This window comes from Glandiceps talaboti, chromosome 15 (assembly GCF_964340395.1).
Source record: "Glandiceps talaboti chromosome 15, keGlaTala1.1, whole genome shotgun sequence".
In the NCBI taxonomy this organism is placed as follows: Eukaryota; Metazoa; Hemichordata; class Enteropneusta; family Spengelidae; genus Glandiceps; species Glandiceps talaboti.
In genome coordinates, this window is record NC_135563.1 from 22,958,448 (window position 1) to 22,979,250 (window position 20,803).

General features: G+C 37.1%; 1 protein-coding gene across 1 annotated transcript in view; it reads right to left on the reverse strand.

Annotated features, from left to right (window-relative positions):
- The window catches only part of LOC144446362 (uncharacterized), a 33,486-nt gene that overhangs the window by 6,167 nt on the left and 6,516 nt on the right, over positions 1 to 20,803 (reverse strand). Inside the window, exons 3-13 of the mRNA XM_078136108.1 lie at positions 12,903 to 13,086; positions 9,050 to 9,107; positions 8,659 to 8,748; positions 7,848 to 7,991; positions 7,130 to 7,204; positions 6,391 to 6,484; positions 5,575 to 5,670; positions 4,008 to 4,151; positions 3,421 to 3,496; positions 1,943 to 2,098; positions 1,092 to 1,172 (exon numbers count right to left, since the gene is read on the reverse strand). Coding sequence (XP_077992234.1) covers positions 1,092 to 1,172; positions 1,943 to 2,098; positions 3,421 to 3,496; positions 4,008 to 4,151; positions 5,575 to 5,670; positions 6,391 to 6,484; positions 7,130 to 7,204; positions 7,848 to 7,991; positions 8,659 to 8,748; positions 9,050 to 9,107; positions 12,903 to 13,086 — 1,198 coding nt within the window. The remainder of the gene's footprint in view (positions 1 to 1,091; positions 1,173 to 1,942; positions 2,099 to 3,420; positions 3,497 to 4,007; positions 4,152 to 5,574; positions 5,671 to 6,390; positions 6,485 to 7,129; positions 7,205 to 7,847; positions 7,992 to 8,658; positions 8,749 to 9,049; positions 9,108 to 12,902; positions 13,087 to 20,803) is intronic.

Genomic DNA, 20,803 nt, shown 5'->3' on the forward strand with positions numbered 1-20,803 from the left:
TCTTCATAGAAGACAAGTACCCCTCAAGAACTGTGTTAGTTGTGATTTGTTTTGTTAAATTTTGACTCCGAAGGTAAAATGTCAGGGTTAAAGATACTAACAAAAAGATCACATCAGCAGAAAGATAACATCTTGAGGGTAATAAATGAATGTGACACATTCCCCTTTAAGAGGATGCTGCAGGATGAGTCACTCACACTAGACAGGCTTGGATTATTATATATAATCCCATGAAATCAATGTTAGTTTTACGTCATAATGCTCAGAGTATGATTCCCCGGACTAATACAAATTCGAGCCGGTAGGCGAGAATTTGTAGTCCGCGGAATCATACGAGGAGCATTATGACGTTAAACTAACATTGATTTCATGGAATTATATATTTATCACATAACTAAGTATTTACCCATATTTTTCTAAAATTTTAAATTGTATTTTACGAATACTGCATCATTTCATCGCACTATATTCTTCATCGCGTATTAAAAAATGGCGCCCGATGGTTATGCAAATTACATAATCGTGTGACCTGTCGCGAGATCAAGCTTACCATATGTATGATATCGGTCATACTGTTGTGTGGTTTCTCAACCAAAATTGTCGGTTATAACCTTGCGATGTACATGTAATATCGAATTTAGTTTGAAACGTAAGTAGAATTGTCTGAATACGATTTTGTGTCGTCATTTTAATCATATTTTCTCGGGTTGTGGAAGTTCGGAGATCTGAGCTCGATGGAAAATCGGAAGTAAGCTTGCCGGCTGCTACATCGATAATCTACGTGATTTTTAAATAGAATAAAATGTATCAAATAAAAATAAAAGGACTTCTATGTATCAAACTTATGCCATCCAAGGATATGTGTAACGTAATGTATGCATTTACGTTTTGAAAGCACATAATTATTACGATAAACTTGATCATAGCGTAGGATTGAAACGAACACTCGACTCGAACAGTACAGAGAAAAAATAGTTCGGTAGAACAGGGGTGATATGCTCTGAAATCACCCCTGTTTGACATCACACAGTAGAAGATATGCACGTATTTATGTGATAATAACAGATTAATCCATGGTATGGCATACTTACTATTTTATCTGACTTTCTAAAGCTATTCTGCATATCAAGTACAGCAATGTTAACAACTCTTCATCGCTATAACCTCCTAACCTGTCAATGTAAAAAAACACACAAGGATTTTAGAAGACATTAAAAACATACAACATATGTAATATATACATTTAGACTTAATCCTTGGAATTAGGAGGTCACAAGTCACAAGTCAGACTTTCACGCTTTGTCTTCACGATCACAAAAGATCGCAAAAGCATGAAACTCCGAGTTACAACTTGCGACATCCCAATTCCTTGGATTATTAAAGTCTCTACTGCTCTGTTACTAATATTGCAATGAGCACTGTTCTCCCAGTGAGTCGCCTTTCTCTAAGTTATATATCAATTGATCATTTCTGTTTGAGATATGGAATGCACTGCCACTGTATATATGACAAAAACCAACAGCTAATGCCAAAAAGAGACATATCTATTCTCCAGAGCATTCTAACTGTACAATGTCTCTGAAATTGGCACTTAATAAACTCACTGATTGATTGATTGATTGATTGATTGATTGATTGATTGATTGATTGATTGATTGGAATAAAATTAACTATGATAGCATATAATACAAGTTAATAGGACCAGTACACTTGAGAGAATAAAACAGTCAATAAGAACAAAATGTAATGAGAGCCATTGTATTGTATAATGAAAAACAAAATTTTAGTTGTGGAACAAAATCTTTCTTGTGAGTGACGACATAAGGAGATTTGAGGAACACCAAATGTTGGTACATCCATTAGTGATACATCAAGTTGATAAGGAGTACACACTGCATTACGGCAGCAAGAATAAAACAGGTACTTAAAAACACATATTTACTTTTTCTTCAGTGTCTTTGTAGCAATGGCATGTGTCAACAGCTTTATACAGTTGATCATATTCCTGGCAGGAAACTCAGATAATTTTCTATGTGGCCGAGTTGTATCATTCTGTTCAGTGGAATTCTTTTGCAGGTTCTCTTTGTCGTCATTACATCTGTCAACATTAAAATGTCATATATCAGCCCTTACAAAAATACAACTATAGCAAGGTTGTAAGAGAAGAGAACATGTTATTTACATAACTAGATAAGCACTTTTATTTTGCTGAACATACAACTGCCGACATCAGACCATAGACAAACAGAACCTGTTACAAAAAGGGAAAGTAAACAACTGAATTGGATTAATAACACTTGGCATAACATCATAGATGTACAGAGACTTGTATTACATTCCATCATCTGATAAGAACAGTTTTATGGCCACTTTTCATAATAGTTCATGTTTCCAATTCCCCTGGCACTTAATATACACATTAATTTAAGAGGCCATAAAACTATTCTTATCAAACCATGGTGAGTAATACAAATCTCTGCTGTTCCAACATGTTGTGCAAAGTGTTATTAGTCCGATTCATTTTATTACTTTCCCTGTTTGTATAACATGTTCTGTTTGGCTACAGTAACAGGATTGTGATTGAAGAGATAGCTTGTTGACCAGTTGTTTAGACTGCCCCTCAATAACAATTATGCTGTGTTCTGCAGCAAGTGTTGTTAGGCCTAAAAAAAAAAATCGTTTGGTTCTGGTTACCCAACTCTACCTAGTTTTTCACATCGACCCTAAACTTTTTTCTTACATATTGAAGAATAAAATAATAAAATTGCAAAAAATTGTGAAGTCTCGTAAGAAATAGTGGATGCGGAAACTGACATCAACTTAAAAAGACAATATAAAACTCTTCCAATCTGTAATGATGAGAAGAAACCAATAACACAGACACCATATGGAAAACAATGGAAAACATAACTATCTGAACCAGACACTCATATATGGAAAAACAATGGAAAACATAACTATCTGAACCAGACACTCATATATGGAAAAACAATGGAAAACATAACTATCTGAACCAGACACTCATATATGGAAAAAAAATGCTACCTATCCCACCTATTCTAAAATTGTGCGTATTCGGAACACACAATTTTTTTTATTGGGCCTTATCTAACAATTAAAACAACAACCAACATCTGCTAAATGATCAATTTTGATCGTAAATATATGTTAATTACATGGCAAACACTGCCTGTTTTAGCTGTAAATGTATACGTTCAATGAATGCTCCTTTTTCTTGCTGTATCAACCTGCTATTCAACCATTCCAATCAATAATGTGTTTGTCAATGAGTCTCTCTTTCTTTGAAATCTTGAAAATGGCAGAGTTAAAACAGCATATATTTGGCCAAGTCTTCCTGAAGTCAGTCTATGCAATCTGAGAACAATCATGAAGTCTAAATGATGTGGTTGTTTAACTTACCGAAGATCTTCATCAGATATTGTATCAATATCACTCTGTAAAACTTGACTTGGTAGCAACTGTCTGACTGTGGTACCTGTAATACAAACAATAGGATTTACCATTTACAATGACCTGAAGTGACAAAAAACTTGACAAGCTTTTTATTCAATCTAAGAATATCGTAGAATTGTTTAGAAAGGTTGTTTACATTAAAAGAGTCTTCAGTAATTATAAATGGTGGTGGGTGGTCAGATTTTACAAAAAGCTTCTTTGGGGAGAGGCATATGGCTCATAAAGTCATCTAGTTGCTTATAGGTTGTGAATCAATCTTTGTTACTGTACACAGACTGAACAAGTTTGTTTAAAGACTGCAACATAATGTATTTCAGAATTTGACAACGGAAATATATTTATCTACACTTGCAAAACATGTGTAGATTTATGACTGTCACAATACTTTAACATGCATTACAACTACCAGCGTAAAGATTTGGTCATATTTTGAGAATGAGGCATTATAAAGCTCTCTGGGTGAACCACAACATATGGAATGGCTATCAATCATAATCAAATCCTATTGGCTAAGAAGTGACCACATGACCTACCATAGTTACACAGAACTCTCAGTACATCTTTCAGTGTGGGTGTCCAAAGATGATCACCATTAGGTTTACAGGATAGAGTGTTGATCAATGACCACAGAATCTGATAAATTCTGTCTGACACATACTCAGATTGATGACTGGACACTGGTAGGTATAAAGAAATATCAAAATTTACAAATTAATTGGCATTCATATCTTTTGGCATCAATGCAAGTTATGAAATTGACAAAACTACAGCCAGCAAGTCACGATTCACTGGCTCTGTTTGATCTTCTCTGTAGATGTCGATCCCCCAACATACAAGAAAACTGACACCACTACATGTATATATATGCTATGTACATGTGTATGTACGTGTCTGTCTGTGTCTGTGTCTACATGCAGAAACCAATACAGACACTGTAATGTTACACTTTAAGATGGCAAGATTGAATGAACTAAGGTGCCACCATGCAGACATCAAATGCAGACATCAAAATATTGGTGCCCGTGTGTTAAAATCAAGTTGCAGTATGTTTCAATGGTTTATTTCATAAAATAGATAAAATGTAGCGAGACACTGCAATCTTGCCATCCTAGTGTACACTAATTATGTATAATCTTATTGGTTTCGGCATGGTTGTATCAAACAGAGCTCTTGAACAGTAACTTGAAGCAGGCTGTATAATGTATTAGTACACAAAGCTATTTTGAACAACAAAATGGAAATGGCCAAAAATAGAAAGACAATACGGACAAACTAGAAAAAAACAACACTTTTTATCATTGTTACTGGTACAAGTATAAAGTTGGTCTCAGATTCACATTGGAGGACAATATTAGACTGATACTGTCTAACAAAACACAAACAAACAAACACTGCAAACCTGGACATTTTTGCTGAAGATAAATTTTCACTAATATTTAGATGAAAAAACAAAAACTCAAAAATAAGTAAATGACTAACTGCCTTCTAGTACATGCACACAATATACCAGTCTGGTAATTAGTAAAAATAAGTAAATGACTAACTGCCTTCTAGTACATGCACAATATATACCAGTCTGGTAATTAGTAAAAATAGGTAAATGACTAACTGTCTTCTAGTACATGCACAGTGACACAATATACCAGTCTGGTAATTAGTAAAAATAGGTAAATGACTAACTGCCTTCTAGTACATGCACACAATATATACCAGTCTGGTAATTAGTAAAAATAAGTAAATGACTAACTGCCTTCTAGTACATGCACACAATATTTACCAGTCTGGTAATTAGTAAAAATAGGTAAATGACTAACTGCCTTCTAGTACATGCACACAATATATACCAGTCTGGTAATTATATACCAGTCTGGTAATTAGTAAAAATAAGTAAATGACTAACTGCCTTCTAGTACATGCACACAATATTTACCAGTCTGGTAATTAGTAAAAATAAGTAAATGACTAACTGCCTTCTAGTACATGCACACAATATACCAGTCTGGTAATTAGTAAAAATTAGTTTTTGGAAAGTAGCTGTAAAATCACAACATTTTCGAAAATATCTATATTTACAGTAGATTGCACGGAGAATTAACTTACTGAGATTAAAAAGCCATAGTAGAAGAGAGTTAGGGCATGGCTTGTAAATGTAGATGTCCTCTAGAGTACCTCCTAGCACAATCTCTAGTAAATCATCTGAAATGTATAGATGTTATGTATCATTTTAAATATGCTGGCAAATGGGCAATCAGGGGTGAACAAATCAACTGGTCCTGGGTCCGGGACTAGCGATTTTTTGGGCGGACCCACACAAATTTTACCTTGTCTGGTCCGTCGGACCAGTACCTTACTGTTAATAACTATGTTAAAAAGTCGTCTGAATATACAGATTCATAGGTAAGATTCAATGTTTCACATGAGCGGGACCTGGGACCACTAATTCTTTCAGCAGGACCACTGGATTTTTTAAGGCACAGGTTCGGGGACCACCAGTTCACAAAATGATTTGTTCACCCCTGGGCAATAGTAGTACAGATACCACATCATCCCTCCAGAACAAAGACAAGGACCAATAAATGGATTGGTCTGTCCTTTACACTCATACACCTATAAACACACCTAACCCCCCCCCCTCCCCACCAGTGTGCCCTCTAAGCCAATTTGACACACCACTGATGCACACAATTTCTAGTGAAACACCAAAATTTGGTGTTCTCCTATCCCTTACTATGTAGTGACTCACAAGAAATTCCAGTTTTTTGCATTTTGACTCAACAACAACAAAATTTGCTGATCATTCCGAGCAGATAGCATTTACTTTCTCTGACGGGTAGGGATCCTTGTGAAAAGTATGCACACATGCACATTATTTTGGCAGAAAAGTGATGTATGAAAAATGAAAGCAATAATACTTACCAGGTGATGACTTTGACAAGAGCTGTTCCAGTGCCGTTTGGTTGGCTTTAAATCCACAACTTGCCAATGAGAGGTGGTTGGGAAAACTAAACAACTAGGTAGAAAAGAGAGCAATATGTTGATAGACAATCACTATAAACACAAGTCTTCTCTGCACACACATAGACACACAGACACACAACACAACACAACACAACACAACACAACACAACACAACACAACACAACACAACACAACACAGCACAACACAACAAAACACAACACAACACAACACACACAGACAGACAGAGACACAGGCACAGACAGAGACACAGGCACAGACACAGACAGACAGAGACAGAGACAGAGACAGAGACAGAGACACAGACACAGACACAGACACACACACACACATTGATGTACGAGGTTCAAGTCAGGAAATACAAAGAACACCGTAACATGTAAAATCTTCTTACACTGTATATCTACACGACATGTGTTTTATGATATGAAACACATGGTTCCAAATATGACATTGGCCTTTGAAGCTCAAAAGCAGTAACTTCAACTATTTTTACAATGAAACTTGCTTGTCGCTTATTTTTTCGTTTTACCTTCACAGGCTCTGAAATATACTGACAAGAGTGATCACTGAATGTCAATAATATCTGAAACATCTAATGTACTATAAACCAATCATTAAGACACTGACCAGATTACAAATGTCAAATATTTAATAATCAGTTATCTGAAAACTTACCTGTCCAATTTGTTCATTCTTAAAGATTGTTTCCCCAGGATGGAAGTCTGCTATGGGGTCCTTTGCCAGTGAAAACTAAACAATGTAACAAAAATAATCAAATGAATATAAAAGCTCAAAGATCTTTCTTTTGGTCTACAACAAAATAAACATATGTAGCAAAACATGTTATGGCTAATACACACACACGGCAGTAGAATTGGTCATTGTTATACATGTACCAGTGATTACTTACTTTGCTCTGGTGTGAACACATACCAGTGGTATTTGCACTGCAGTGCAATACTGAAAACATTATTGCATATCTGCATGCAAATGAATGAATGATGAAATTTATTTCACTAGATAATAAAAATAAGCTACACCAAATTATATGCAAATGAAGGCGAGATCATTCCTTGTACAAGAAATTGCATGTTCATACAATATGGTTTTATGCCACACTTGCACTCATGTGTCATGGGGTTGTCATAGCAACTCACCTTATCAATCTGATTCTTGTGTTCTTGCAGCACACACACACACACACAAACACACACAACACACAGACACAGACACACATACACACACAGTACAACTCACCTTGTCAATCTGATTCTTGTGTTCTTGCAGCACACACACACACACACACACACACACACACACACACACACACACATGTACACACACACACACAAACACAAACAAACACACACACACACACAGTACAACAGCTCACCTTATCAATCTGATTCTTGTGTTCTTGAAGTAGTTCTTCATCACTGTCCTCATCACTATATTCCATCAGTTTAGCAAAGCCACCTTCATATATACTTTGTTTGAGTGAGGCTTGTATTTCAGCTATTTCAGCATCCTTCTGGGCCTGCAGAAATTAAGTCAAAATGTACCATAAATTGAAGCAACAGAGTAAAAGACGATTGGAAATATTACAAACACGAAATCACTTTACCTGTCCCCTCAAATTCCCTCTCTTACCATCTCCCTCCTTTACCTTTCCTCTTCCTGTTTCAGATTTCTTTTCACCTCTCTCCCCCTCTCTCTCTCTCCCCCCTCTCTCTCTCTCTCCTCTCTCTCTCTCTCTCCCTCTCTCTCTCTCTCCCTCTCTCTCTCTCTCCCTCTCTCTCTCTCTCTCTCTCTCTCTCTCTCTCTCTCTCTCTCTCTCTCTCTCTCCCCCCCCTCTCTCTCTCTCTCTCTCTTCTCTCTCTCTCTCTCTCTCTCTCTCTCTCTCTCTCTCTCTCTCTCTCTCTCTCTCTCTCTCTCTCTCTCTCTCTCTCTCTCTCTCTCTCTCTCTCTCTCTCTCTCTCTCTCTCTCTCTCTCTCTCTCTCTCTCTCTCTCTCTCTCTCTCTTTGTTGAACAGTAACAAAACTTAATCAGGGATTGGAATACATTACAATTTCAGTTAAACTTCAACTTCCATCCAAATCATTTCTCCATCCCAACCTCCACTCACGCTTTAATGACACCATGGCAACCACAAATGTAGAAATAATGTCCTCACTCTTTACTAGACAAATCTGATAATACACACCTGCAGATTTCTTGCCAAAATTTTGTCTATGGAATGTCTAAACTTTTCAACTTTGAGTGGAGATGTAGGTCTTTCTGTGGCAGATGATTCCTGTAAAAGATACCGGTTTTTAAAGTTTATATACAAGTATTTACATTCATATAAAAAAGGTGTCTTATCTACTGTCTTTGTTAAAATGAGTGTAAAGTCAAAATTTATAGAACCAACAACTTCTCTGTTTCTATTCTGTGTTACATCATGGTAATATCCACATGTTTTAAAGTTATCTTTCTTTTCCTCGATTTTCTTCTCTTTTACCAGGGTTCCAAAGTCTTAGCAAAAATGACATTATTTTATCAAAAATGCTGTACTTGCAAGCATGACATTGTAAAATGATTGAACTTTGACCTACCTCGTCATATCTCTTTAAGATTGGCATACTACAACTGTCACTTTCTTCATGGTTAGAGCTGAAAACAAACAAAAAATAACTATTAAATTTCATCTATTACTGCTAGTCTGTATGTAAGATGTGACATGTCATCATGCCATCCTATCAGCTACCATCATCATTATCATCATGTGTTGTCTTCCCTTAGCTCTTCTTACAAGGTCTGCATATTCTACTGTCAGTTCATGCTTTTAACACTGTTGTCCACTCTGTTCTTGGTCTTCCCCTATATTGATCTTTACCCTTCTATTTGACCTTCTAGTAAGACTCATTGGCTGTCTTGCCTGACCATATGGCCAAATATGTCAGTGACCACACAGTGACCACACACACACACACACACACACAGACACACACACACGCACGCACAGACACAGACACTCGCATGCAAGAATGCATACACGTAAATGCACGCACGCACACACACAGACAGACACTCGCATGCAAGAATGCATACACGTAAATGCACGCACGCACGCACACACACACACACACACACACACACACACACACACTCACACACACTCACTCACTGGGGACATACAGAAACTACACATATGTACTGTATATACTGGGGTACATGTACATCATATTTCTAAATGTACCACCAGCATAATGAATACACTTTTTAATATGCAGTATGTGTACTACTACAATAATGATATGATTAAATTTATCCTTTAGGTAATTAATCACATAAAAATATCAATAACTGTCAACTATCATCATACTAAATTTAGACACATTATATCACATATTGAAATTAATATTTTTTTGAAACCTGGTACATTGTAATGAATATTCAAATAATGTACAATACATATCAATTGAAAATTCATCTCTATGTTGATAAACCATATCTGGTTTTATTATTTTTCTATGATATTAATATGCAGGCTGGTATACTACAGAGATCCAATTGTATTTGACAGACAAAAAATTACTACAACTATATTTCATTATGTACAAGTCTCTTTTGTGGCTAACAAGCCATGCTCTGAAAGAACTGCTCTGTTGGGACTTGTTATCGCTAACAAGAAACCATCTCAGCTGGCTTTTTGTTACCTCCAATAACACATTTTTAACAATATTATTTATTAAAGAGTTTAATTCTAACATAACACTCTTCAGTAAACATCCCAAACTGTTAATTAATGTTACAAAATTTATTTTGTCAATGTTACTGCTTCTTTTCTTCTGTACTGACAGGTTAATTTCTCAATGTGGTTATATTATCTTTTCTAGTTTGTTTTATTTCCACATTTTCTAGGCTTCATGCCCCAAATACATATCTGTACTTTTAATATACAGGCTGACGGTTAATAAATATTCAAATAAAAGAAAGAAAGTAAATCATTTGAGTGGTACACTAAAGTCTAGCTTATCTGATAATGACAATGTTCAGTTATCCAATGTTCATACAAATTAGACCAAATATAAATATTGAAGTCCTTGTTCTAATACACATTACAAATTCTAATATAATTCCAGTGGTTTTCCAGTTGTATCCTTTGCCATATAACTTCCAGGAGTAATATACCAACTCAGGTACAACATGTATTTCCCATCAACACACTGTCTTTTATATGCTGCACTTAATAATAATATATAGTTTTGGGGGCTATTTAAGCTCGATATTGCGGTATGTAACTTGTAAGGGTACCTAAAACATTAAACTGAGACCATGAACTGAGTCTCAGTTTGCAAAAAATCACCATCTGAGACCAGTCTCAGTTTGCCAGTCTCAGATGGCAAAAAATAGTCATCTGAGACCAGTCTCAGTTTGCCAGTCTCAGATGGCAAAAAATAGTCATCTGAGACCAGTCTCAGTTTGCCAGTCTCAGATGGCAAAAAATAGTCATCTGAGACCAGTCTCAGTTTGCCAGTCTCAGATGGCAAAAAAAAAATGATGACCTGAAAATAGTCTCAGTTCACAACAAATCGAGATCAGAGACTAGACTATTGAGACCATTGTGAATACTGAAGATTTTACCAAAGATTGTAAATGCAACAAACATTACTAGTAGCATAGATGTATCCCTAATATGTCCATGCATAGACCCTCCACCCAGGTGGAGGGTCTATGGTCCATGCATGGAAGTAGAACCCCAGGAAGGACAACTGGTCATAGATCAAAGGGACAGTCATCGCCTCCGCTGTTTGCTAAGAAAACAAGTTTCTTTTCGTAGTACAGAGGTGTGAACAGCAACTTTTAAAGATCGTAACAAGCTTAGCATATTGATGAGGGCGTCCAGGTTTTGTTCGGGTCTTCTCGACTATTATCGGTAGCGTCATGAGGCATCATTGATCAAAACATGGCCATCGACAAGCAGTTCTGCGGCATGGTGTGCGTGACTTCTGACTTTGACTATGAGGAAAATTCTTTCAACACGAACGATGCTGATACTATTGAAAGTGCTATTGTGGAAGAGGAGTGATTTTGTGTATGTATGGGCCCGGAGTCGGGCTCAATGATAGCGTACGATGGCGAAGGTTGTCCTGTTGTAAATAACGAAATAAACATAAGCAATCGGGTGTGATCACAACATTAGGCGGAATAATCTTGAAAATCGGCGACTTTTGACAGCCATTTGAAGCTTTGCAACAATCTGCAGCTAAGAGATTTTGGTGTCATCGGAAAGCTTATAATCACCTTCAAGACCTAAAAAGTGTTCAGAGGTACCCCAATTCTGTCAAAATTGGCAAGTGTAGTAACGGTATGCACCATCTTGAAATGGGCAGTACGCTGACTTTCAGCATGATCTCAGTTACAGGAATTGTAGTGTTTGCTTTCTGTTAAACATCGAAACGAAAAAAAGTGCAAAAACTGAAGAAAAGGACAACAAAGATGCATGACCGATCAAGCAGCGAAGAAAAAAACTAGAGGGATACAAGCAAGGGTAATAAAGTCGAATTGTAGTTTATGCTAATCCCTGGCCTACAGTGGTATCCATTTTTCAAATGAACTTACACTAAGTTACAGCAAAAAGTAGCATATGTACTTCTCGAGACTGGCAAACTGAGACTGATCTGAGATGCCGATTTTTTGGCTTCTGATGGTTTCAGATGGCTATTTTTTGCAAACTGAGACTGGTCTCAGATGGCTATTTTTTGCAAACTGAGACTCTCAGTTCATGGTCTCAGTTTAACGTTTTAGGTACCCTTACATCCCACCGATATTAAATGCTACCAACTTACTGAAGTGTACTCAACTGTCACTTGCTATTGGCAGAATTTTTTTTCAGGTTCATCCAATCATGTAAGTGGGTTATACTTCCATGATCCAATGAAGCTGTTCATACAAGATTTTTCTGAGGCAAAGTAAAAACAGCCAGTTTATATTTTAGCAGACTGTGTAGGCAAGGGGAGACGGGCAAGGTAGTGGCAATGCAGCAATATGATGCTGATTGATAGGTATAGAGAATTGAGAAGTATTCCAATATGGAGAGATGGAAAAGTGGACAGTTTTGTATTTTGGTAGTGAGCAGTGGGCATGTGAATCCAGTGGGTGGATATTTTGTGAATGTTGCACATACGTACAGATTTCACCGTTTCCTAGTTAATCAACAAACTGTGTCAACACAATCCATTCATATGTTGTTGTTGTCACTTTTACTATAGACAGTGGAGGGGCCACTGTCTATGCTTTTACCAAATGAATTCAGAATATTGACTCATGTAGAACTGTACCTGTTTTTTCCCCTCTATTGTTGTCCATTCATGCAAAACAACACATTCACACTTTGTCACTACAGGAATATTATCTACATGTACATCTATTATAACACTATAAAACTAACATACAAGTACTAACCTAACAGCCGTGTAGTCATCTTGCAGTGCTGGTGGTGTGTTCATGTACATTTCATCATCACTATCATCAGAGTTATAATTCAAAGTGATATCATCATCTTCAAAACAATTGATGATAGTACCATCCTGTGACATGTCTTCCTCTAGATCACCAGTCTGTAGTGTGCCAGCTGAACTAGTCAGAGCTACATATATAAACAGAACTCTTGATGTCATAATGGGTTATTTTATTATCATCTCCAATAAATCATTGATCCTACACTTTCATATTGGGTCTATAAATAAATAAAGGTCCTAACCTGGTTACAATGTGCCCCTATACATTTCATAAGGAAGAATGGGCCTCAAAATCAAAGTAGCTTGAATCATGTAACTCTTTGCCATATTTTCAAGGTTGGTTGAAATCATGACAAAAATTTAGTTGTAAACCATCTTGTTAATTACCAAGAAAATTGTCAATCTGTCAATTGTTTTCCCATTATAGCCCAGACTTTTTTCTTGGTTTTATATCTCAAGAAACTTGGTATGGAGAGCTTCTTGAGATAAAAACACCAGGACATGTCTCTCGGCTATTGGTGTAGACAGCTTGCTCAGTAACACTGAGACAAGTCTCGGCTAGAGAGCTTGTTGAAATAGTAACACCAGGACAAGTCTCTGGGCTAGAAAGCTTCTTGAGATAGTAATACCAAGACATGTCTCTGGGCTAGAGAGCTTCTTCAGATAGTAACACCAGGACAAGTCTCTGGGCTAGAGAGCTTCTTGAGGTAGTAACACCAGGACAAGTCTCTGGGCTAGAAAGCTTCTTGAGATAGTAACACCAAGACAAGTCTCGGCTAGAGAGCTTGTTGAAATAGTAACACCAGGACAAGTCTCTGGGCTAGAAAGCTTCTTGAGATAGTAATACCAAGACATGTCTCTGGGCTAGAGAGCTTCTTGAGATAGTAACACCAGGACAAGTCTCTGGGCTAGAGAGCTTCTTGAAATAGTAATACCAAGACAAGTCTCTAGGCAATTTTTCCATCTCGGTAACCCTGTGTTTGGTGGTCATTGTTTAAAATGTAATACATGTACCAAAGACATTATTATACATCCAGGATATACAATTCAAACCCTTAATAATACACACAAAATTATCAAAGAATTTTCCTTCAGAAAGAAAAAATATGATCATGTTTGTATAAGTGTATACATGTGTATCAGCTTTCACAAATAGCCCTTATCTGATCTGTCATCAAAATAGATCCGGTGTATGTTGTCTTTATCTTTTGTCCACTATCATTTGGATTACAATCTATTCCAATTTGTATTTTTTTTAAAGGCCATTGTTTTTTTATAGTTTTTATTGTTAGTGCATTGCATCACATTAATAGATCTCATAGATTATCCATTTAGCTACATGTTCATACGTATATCTTTTTACAATAGTTTTATTTTCCATTTGACTGAGTTGCAACATGGGCCTACTATCATCTGGATCCAGTAGTACTGAATTTTGCCGTTAAGGTACACATATTTAATTGTTTTTCGTCATAACACAGTAAAAATGATAGGTTAGTTTGTTGAGCAAAAAAATTTTTTTTTTTAAAAATAAGTGTCTGTGTACATGTAGGTGATACTTTCAGTTCCTAATCCTACAACAGTCTGGATGACTTAGAATAGATGTGACAAGTAAACCTAGAAGAAGAAAAATATTGAAATTTTAACTTTTATCAAGTTCCCAAATTTCAGCAAATAAATAATAATTCTTGCTGAGGTTATCTCACAATCATTGAGGTTTACACACATTGGGGGTGGTTATCTCACAATCATTGAGGTTTACACACATGGGGAGGGGGGTTTATCTCACAATCAGTGAGGTTTATACACATTGGGGGTGGTTATCTCACAATCATTGAGGTTTATACACATTGGGGGTGGTTATCTCACAATCATTGAGGTTTACAAACATAGGGGGTGGTTATCTCACAATCAGTGAGGTTTACACACATTGGGGGTGGTTATCTCACAATCATTGAGGTTTACACACATTGGGGGTGGTTATCTTACAATCATTGAGGTTTACACACATTGGGGTGGTTATCTTACAATCATTGAGGTTTATACACATAGGGGGTGGTTATCTCACAATCAGTGAGGTTTATACTCATTAGGTTGGTTATCTCACAATCAGTGTGGTTTACACACATTGGGGGTTTATCTCACAATCATTGAGGTTTATACACATTGGGGGTGGTTATCTCACAATCAGTGAGGTTTATACTCATTAGGGTGGTTATCTCACAATCAGTGTGGTTTACACACATTGGGGTGGTTATCTCACAATCATTGAGGTTTATACACATTGGGGGTGGTTATCTCACAATCAGTGAGGTTTATACACATTGGGGGTGGTTATCTCACAATCAGTGAGGTTTACACACATTGGGGTGGTTATATCACAATCAGTGAGGTTTATACACATTGGGGTGGTTATCTCACAATCATTGAGGTTTACAAACATAGGGGGTGGTTATCTCACAATCAGTGAGGTTTATACACATTGGGGGTGGTTATCTCACAATCATTGAGGTTTACACACATAGGGGATGGTTATCTCACAATCATTGAGAGGTTTATACACATTGGGGGTGGTTATCTCACAATCATTGAGGTTTACACACATAGGAGGTGGTTATCTCACAATCATTGAGGTTTATACACATTGGGGGTGGTTATCTCACAATCATTGAGGTTTATACACATTGGGGGTGGTTATCTCACAATCATTGAGGTTTACACACATTGGGGGTGGTTATCTCACAATCAGTGAGGTTTATACACATTGGGGGTGGTTATCTCACAATCAGTGAGGTTTACACACATTGGGGGTGGTTATCTCACAATCATTGAGGTTTATACACATTGGGGGTGGTTATCTCACAATCAGTGAGGTTTACACACATAGGGGGTGGTTATCTCACAATCATTGAGGTTTATACACATTGGGGGTGGTTATCTCACAATCAGTGAGGTTTACACACATAGGGGGTGGTTATCTCACAATCATTGAGGTTTATACACATTGGGGGTGGTTATCTCACAATCAGTGAGGTTTATACACATTGGGGGTGGTTATCTCACAATCATTGAGGTTTACACACATTGGGGGTGGTTATCTCACAATCATTGAGGTTTATACACATTGGGGGTGGTTATCTCACAATCATTGAGGTTTATACACATTGGGGGTGGTTATCTCACAATCATTGAGGTTTACACACATAGGGGGTGGTTATCTCACAATCATTGAGGTTTATACACATTGGGGGTGGTTATCTCACAATCATTGAGGTTTACACACATTGGGGTGGTTATCTCACAATCAGTGAGGTTTATACACATTGGGGGTGGTTATCTCACAATCAGTGAGGTTTACACACATGGGGAGGGGGTTTATCTCACAATCAGTGAGGTTTACACACATTGGGGGTGGTTATCTCACAATCACTGAGGTTTACACACATTGGGGGTGGTTATCTCACAATCATTGAGGTTTACAAACACTGGGGATGGTTATCTCACAATCATTGAGGTTTATACACATTGGGGGTGGTTATCTCACAATCAGTGAGGTTTACACACATTGGGGGTGGTTATCTCACAATCATTGAGGTTTATACACATTGGGGGTGGTTATCTCACAATCATTGAGGTTTATACACATTGGGGGTGGTTATCTCACAATCATTGAGGTTTATACACATTGGGGGTGGTTATCTCACAATCAGTGTGGTTTACACACATTGGGGGTTTATCTCACAATCATTGAGGTTTATACACATTGGGGTGGTTATCTCACAATCAGTGAGGTTTACACACATTGGGGTGGTTATCTCACAATCAGTGAGGTTTATACACATAGGGGGTGGTTATCTCACAATCATTGAGGTTTATACACATTGGGGTGGTTATCTCACAATCAGTGAGGTTTATACACATAGGGGTGGTTATCTCACAATCAGTGAGGTTTATACTCATTGGGGTGGTTATCTCACAATCAGTGAGGTTTACACACATAGGGGGTGGTTATCTCACAATCATTGAGGTTTACAAACATTGGGGTGGTTATCTCACAATCAGTGAGGTTTACACACATTGGGGGTGGTTATCTCACAATCACTGAGGTTTATACACATTGGGGGTGGTTATCTCACAATTATTGAGGTTTACAAACACTGGGGATGGTTATCTCACAATCAGTGAGGTTTATACACATTGGGGTGGTTATCTCACAATCAGTGAGGTTTACACACATTGGGGGTGGTTATCTCACAATCATTGAGGTTTACACACATTGGGGGTGGTTATCTCACAATCAGTGAGGTTTACACACATTGGGGTGGTTATCTCACAATCACTGAGGTTTACACACATTGGGGGTGGTTATCTTACAATCATTGAGGTTTACACACATTGGGGTGGTTATCTTACAATCATTGAGGTTTATACACATAGGGGGTGGTTATCTCACAATCAGTGAGGTTTATACTCATTAGGGTGGTTATCTCACAATCAGTGTGGTTTACACACATTGGGGGTTTATCTCACAATCATTGAGGTTTATACACATTGGGGGTGGTTATCTCACAATCAGTGAGGTTTATACTCATTAGGGTGGTTATCTCACAATCAGTGTGGTTTACACACATTGGGGTGGTTATCTCACAATCAGTGAGGTTTATACACATAGGAGGTGGTTATCTCACAATCATTGAGGTTTATACACATTGGGGGTGGTTATCTCACAATCAGTGAGGTTTATACACATAGGGGGTGGTTATCTCACAATCATTGAGGTTTACACACATAGGGGGTGGTTATCTCACAACCATAGAGGTTTATACACATTGGGGGTGGTTATCTCACAATCATTGAGGTTTATACTCATTAGGGTGGTTATCTCACAATCAGTGATGTTATAATTTTTCTAAGGCCTAAAAAAAATAATTGTTTGGCTCCGGTTACCCGACCCCACCTAGCTTTTCACTGCCGACCCTAAACTTCTTTTTATGTATTCGACAAAAAAATATTAAAATCGCCAAATTGTAAAGTCTAGTGAGAAATAGTGGATGCTGAAACTGACATTAACTTGAAAAGACACTCTAAAACTGTTCTTCCAATCTGTAATGGCTGTACATCTGATAGGAAGAAATAACAAACACAGAGACCATTTGGAAAACAATGGAAAACCTGTACTAGACACACAGAAAAAAATAAAAATAAAATAAAATAAAAAATCTATCTACCCCACCTATTCTAAAATTGAGTGTAACCAGAACCACCCATTTGTTTTTATTAGGCCTAATTCTGCTATAGAGGATGCCAATTTTTTTATTACTTCACCAAACTGAAAGAGGCCTTTAAGACTTGTATAGTTTTCAGAACTGATTTAATGTCAATTTTGTAAAGTTGGAAATATTTTCCACTTTTTTGTTTTATTCCATTCCTTATAATCATGCTAGAAAATTTGTGAAAAGTAATAGAAAAGATATCTCTTCTTTTTTTTACTATTATATTAAACCAGAATTCAACAATACAAAACAATACATAATTCTTACTTATTTTACATATTTAATTTGTTCAAAACAATTGTGGACTGATACAACTGCCGACATCAGACTGCCAACATCAGACCGTGGACGAATGGAACCTGTTACAAAGCGAAAGTTACAAACAACCAAATTGGATTAATAACACTTGGCACAGCATGTTGGAAGTAGAGACTTGTATTACACTCCATCATTCCATAAGAACAGTTTTATGGCCATTTTACATAGTAGTTCATGCTCACAGACAAATTTCCAGCTCCCCTGGCATTTCATGTACACATAAAGAGGCTATAAAACTGTTCTCATCAAACCATAGTGTGTAATACAAGTCTCTGCTGTCCCAAATGTTGTGCCAAGTGTTATTAATCCAATTCATTTGTTTACTTTCCCTGCTTGTAACAGGTTCCGTTCGTCCACAGTCTGATGTCGGCAGTTGTGAACGATCTGAATATCATGCCAGGAGTGCCATGAAATAATACTATTTTGCTATCAGAATTTCACAATATTTTCTGTGGCAGTAGGAAAAACACCCCTCCTGACCTCTCTTAACTCTTTCACCACCATTGGCCTCATGGGATTGTTTGTGCTCCACCAGCCCCCTCACTAACATAAAGTGAGGGTGAGTGGTATGCAATCAAATTGATGTAAAAATACTTAGAATTGCCCAATCTTTGAAAATTAGGTATCATTTTACTGGAAAATAAATTGTCTATATCATACTTACAAATAAACACATTCAAATATCATATTCACAACTGAAATTTGGGTTAAAATAAGAAAATATTGGTAAAAAAAACCTGTGTTGTTTATTTATTGACATATCACAAATAAACAAAACATTTATATTACAAACAAAATTCAAAATACCAACATTTATGTTTCTACAAAATTCTGTATGCTGGTTAAATGGTCAAAATCGGCGAAAATTTGGCAGAAAATGTTATTTTCAGTCGTACTAAATTTGAACGGAAAAAAATAACGGCTCTCTAATCTGATTACGACGCAATTAGTCGGTCCCGCACCGACAATGAAAGGGACAAAAATACCTGAAGTCGTTGCACCAATACCTTCAGAAAAATTAGTTTGTGTAATTATATATCATTATTTGACAGAACAACACAAAATTATCACCAAATCTATCCTCAAAATCAGTAAAAAATGCCCACAAGTTGGTAGTATACGAGTCCGAATCGGGACGACAAAGTGGCGCTTTTTGCCAACATGCTGTACCCACAAAACCAAATATGCAGTCGGGACTTTGAAGTTACGTTGCGATAATCTGATCCTTCCATTTCCTGCATTGAGTTCACTCAGTCATCTCCTTGTATAAAACATCGTATTCATAGTCAAAATTGAGGGGAAATTTCTACGAACAGCACCGTTATTTATATTGTAAGTTACGTTAGGGGAGACAGATTTTGCTTCGGCGATGTTGAAATTTGAATTTTACGTTGAATAACGCACATAAAAAATCCGATTCGTAAAATCGCCCGTATCGTGCATAAATTTCCCTCCACTGACCTTCACACGCTGAGCTAGTACAAATACAAGTCATTATTGAGATGTAACAAAAGAAATAAAACCAAAATAATCCATTTTATAGCCAAAAATTACAACCAAGACGTTAGTATGGGAGTCGGTACCTGTCACAAGATTGCGTAAATTTGCCGACATTCAAAAATTCAACCGTAAACTGCCGCCGGTAGCTCACACGGCCTCAGCGGGAATTTGATGCTTACACACAAGTACAACGTGTTCCCATAGCTAAATACTTGTATTCAATGATGTATTTCGAGTCAAATTCTGTCGAAATATACAAAGACAGTGACATAATTTATATCGTAGACCATGTTATGAGAGCCGTTAATTATATCCGCCATGTTTAAATTCGATCTTGTGGGCGAAAAACGCACGTAAAATTACGATCGCTCGTTATTTGGATCGTAGCTCTCGATACCGTTCCCTATCATACATTCAAAATGGCAGGTAATATAAACAAGGCTAATACGCATGTGTGGAACTAGTTATGGCAGCAAATTTTGCAGCAATTGCTGCCTTTGAACGGTTTTACGGCAAGATAGGTGAATGAACTTTGGCGTCCCGGTATACCGGGTACTGGTGGGCGCCCTAGCGCGTCCCGGTATACCGGGTACTGGTGGTGAAAGGGTTAATGAAGTGATCATTAGCCAATACAGAATATTGACATTTTAAGCCCATGTTAATGGAAATATCCTGTGGCTATGTAGTACTTTAAGTGTTCAAGGGCATATGCGATAAAAGTTCTACGGAATTTTTGCACTTTTTTTTACCAATA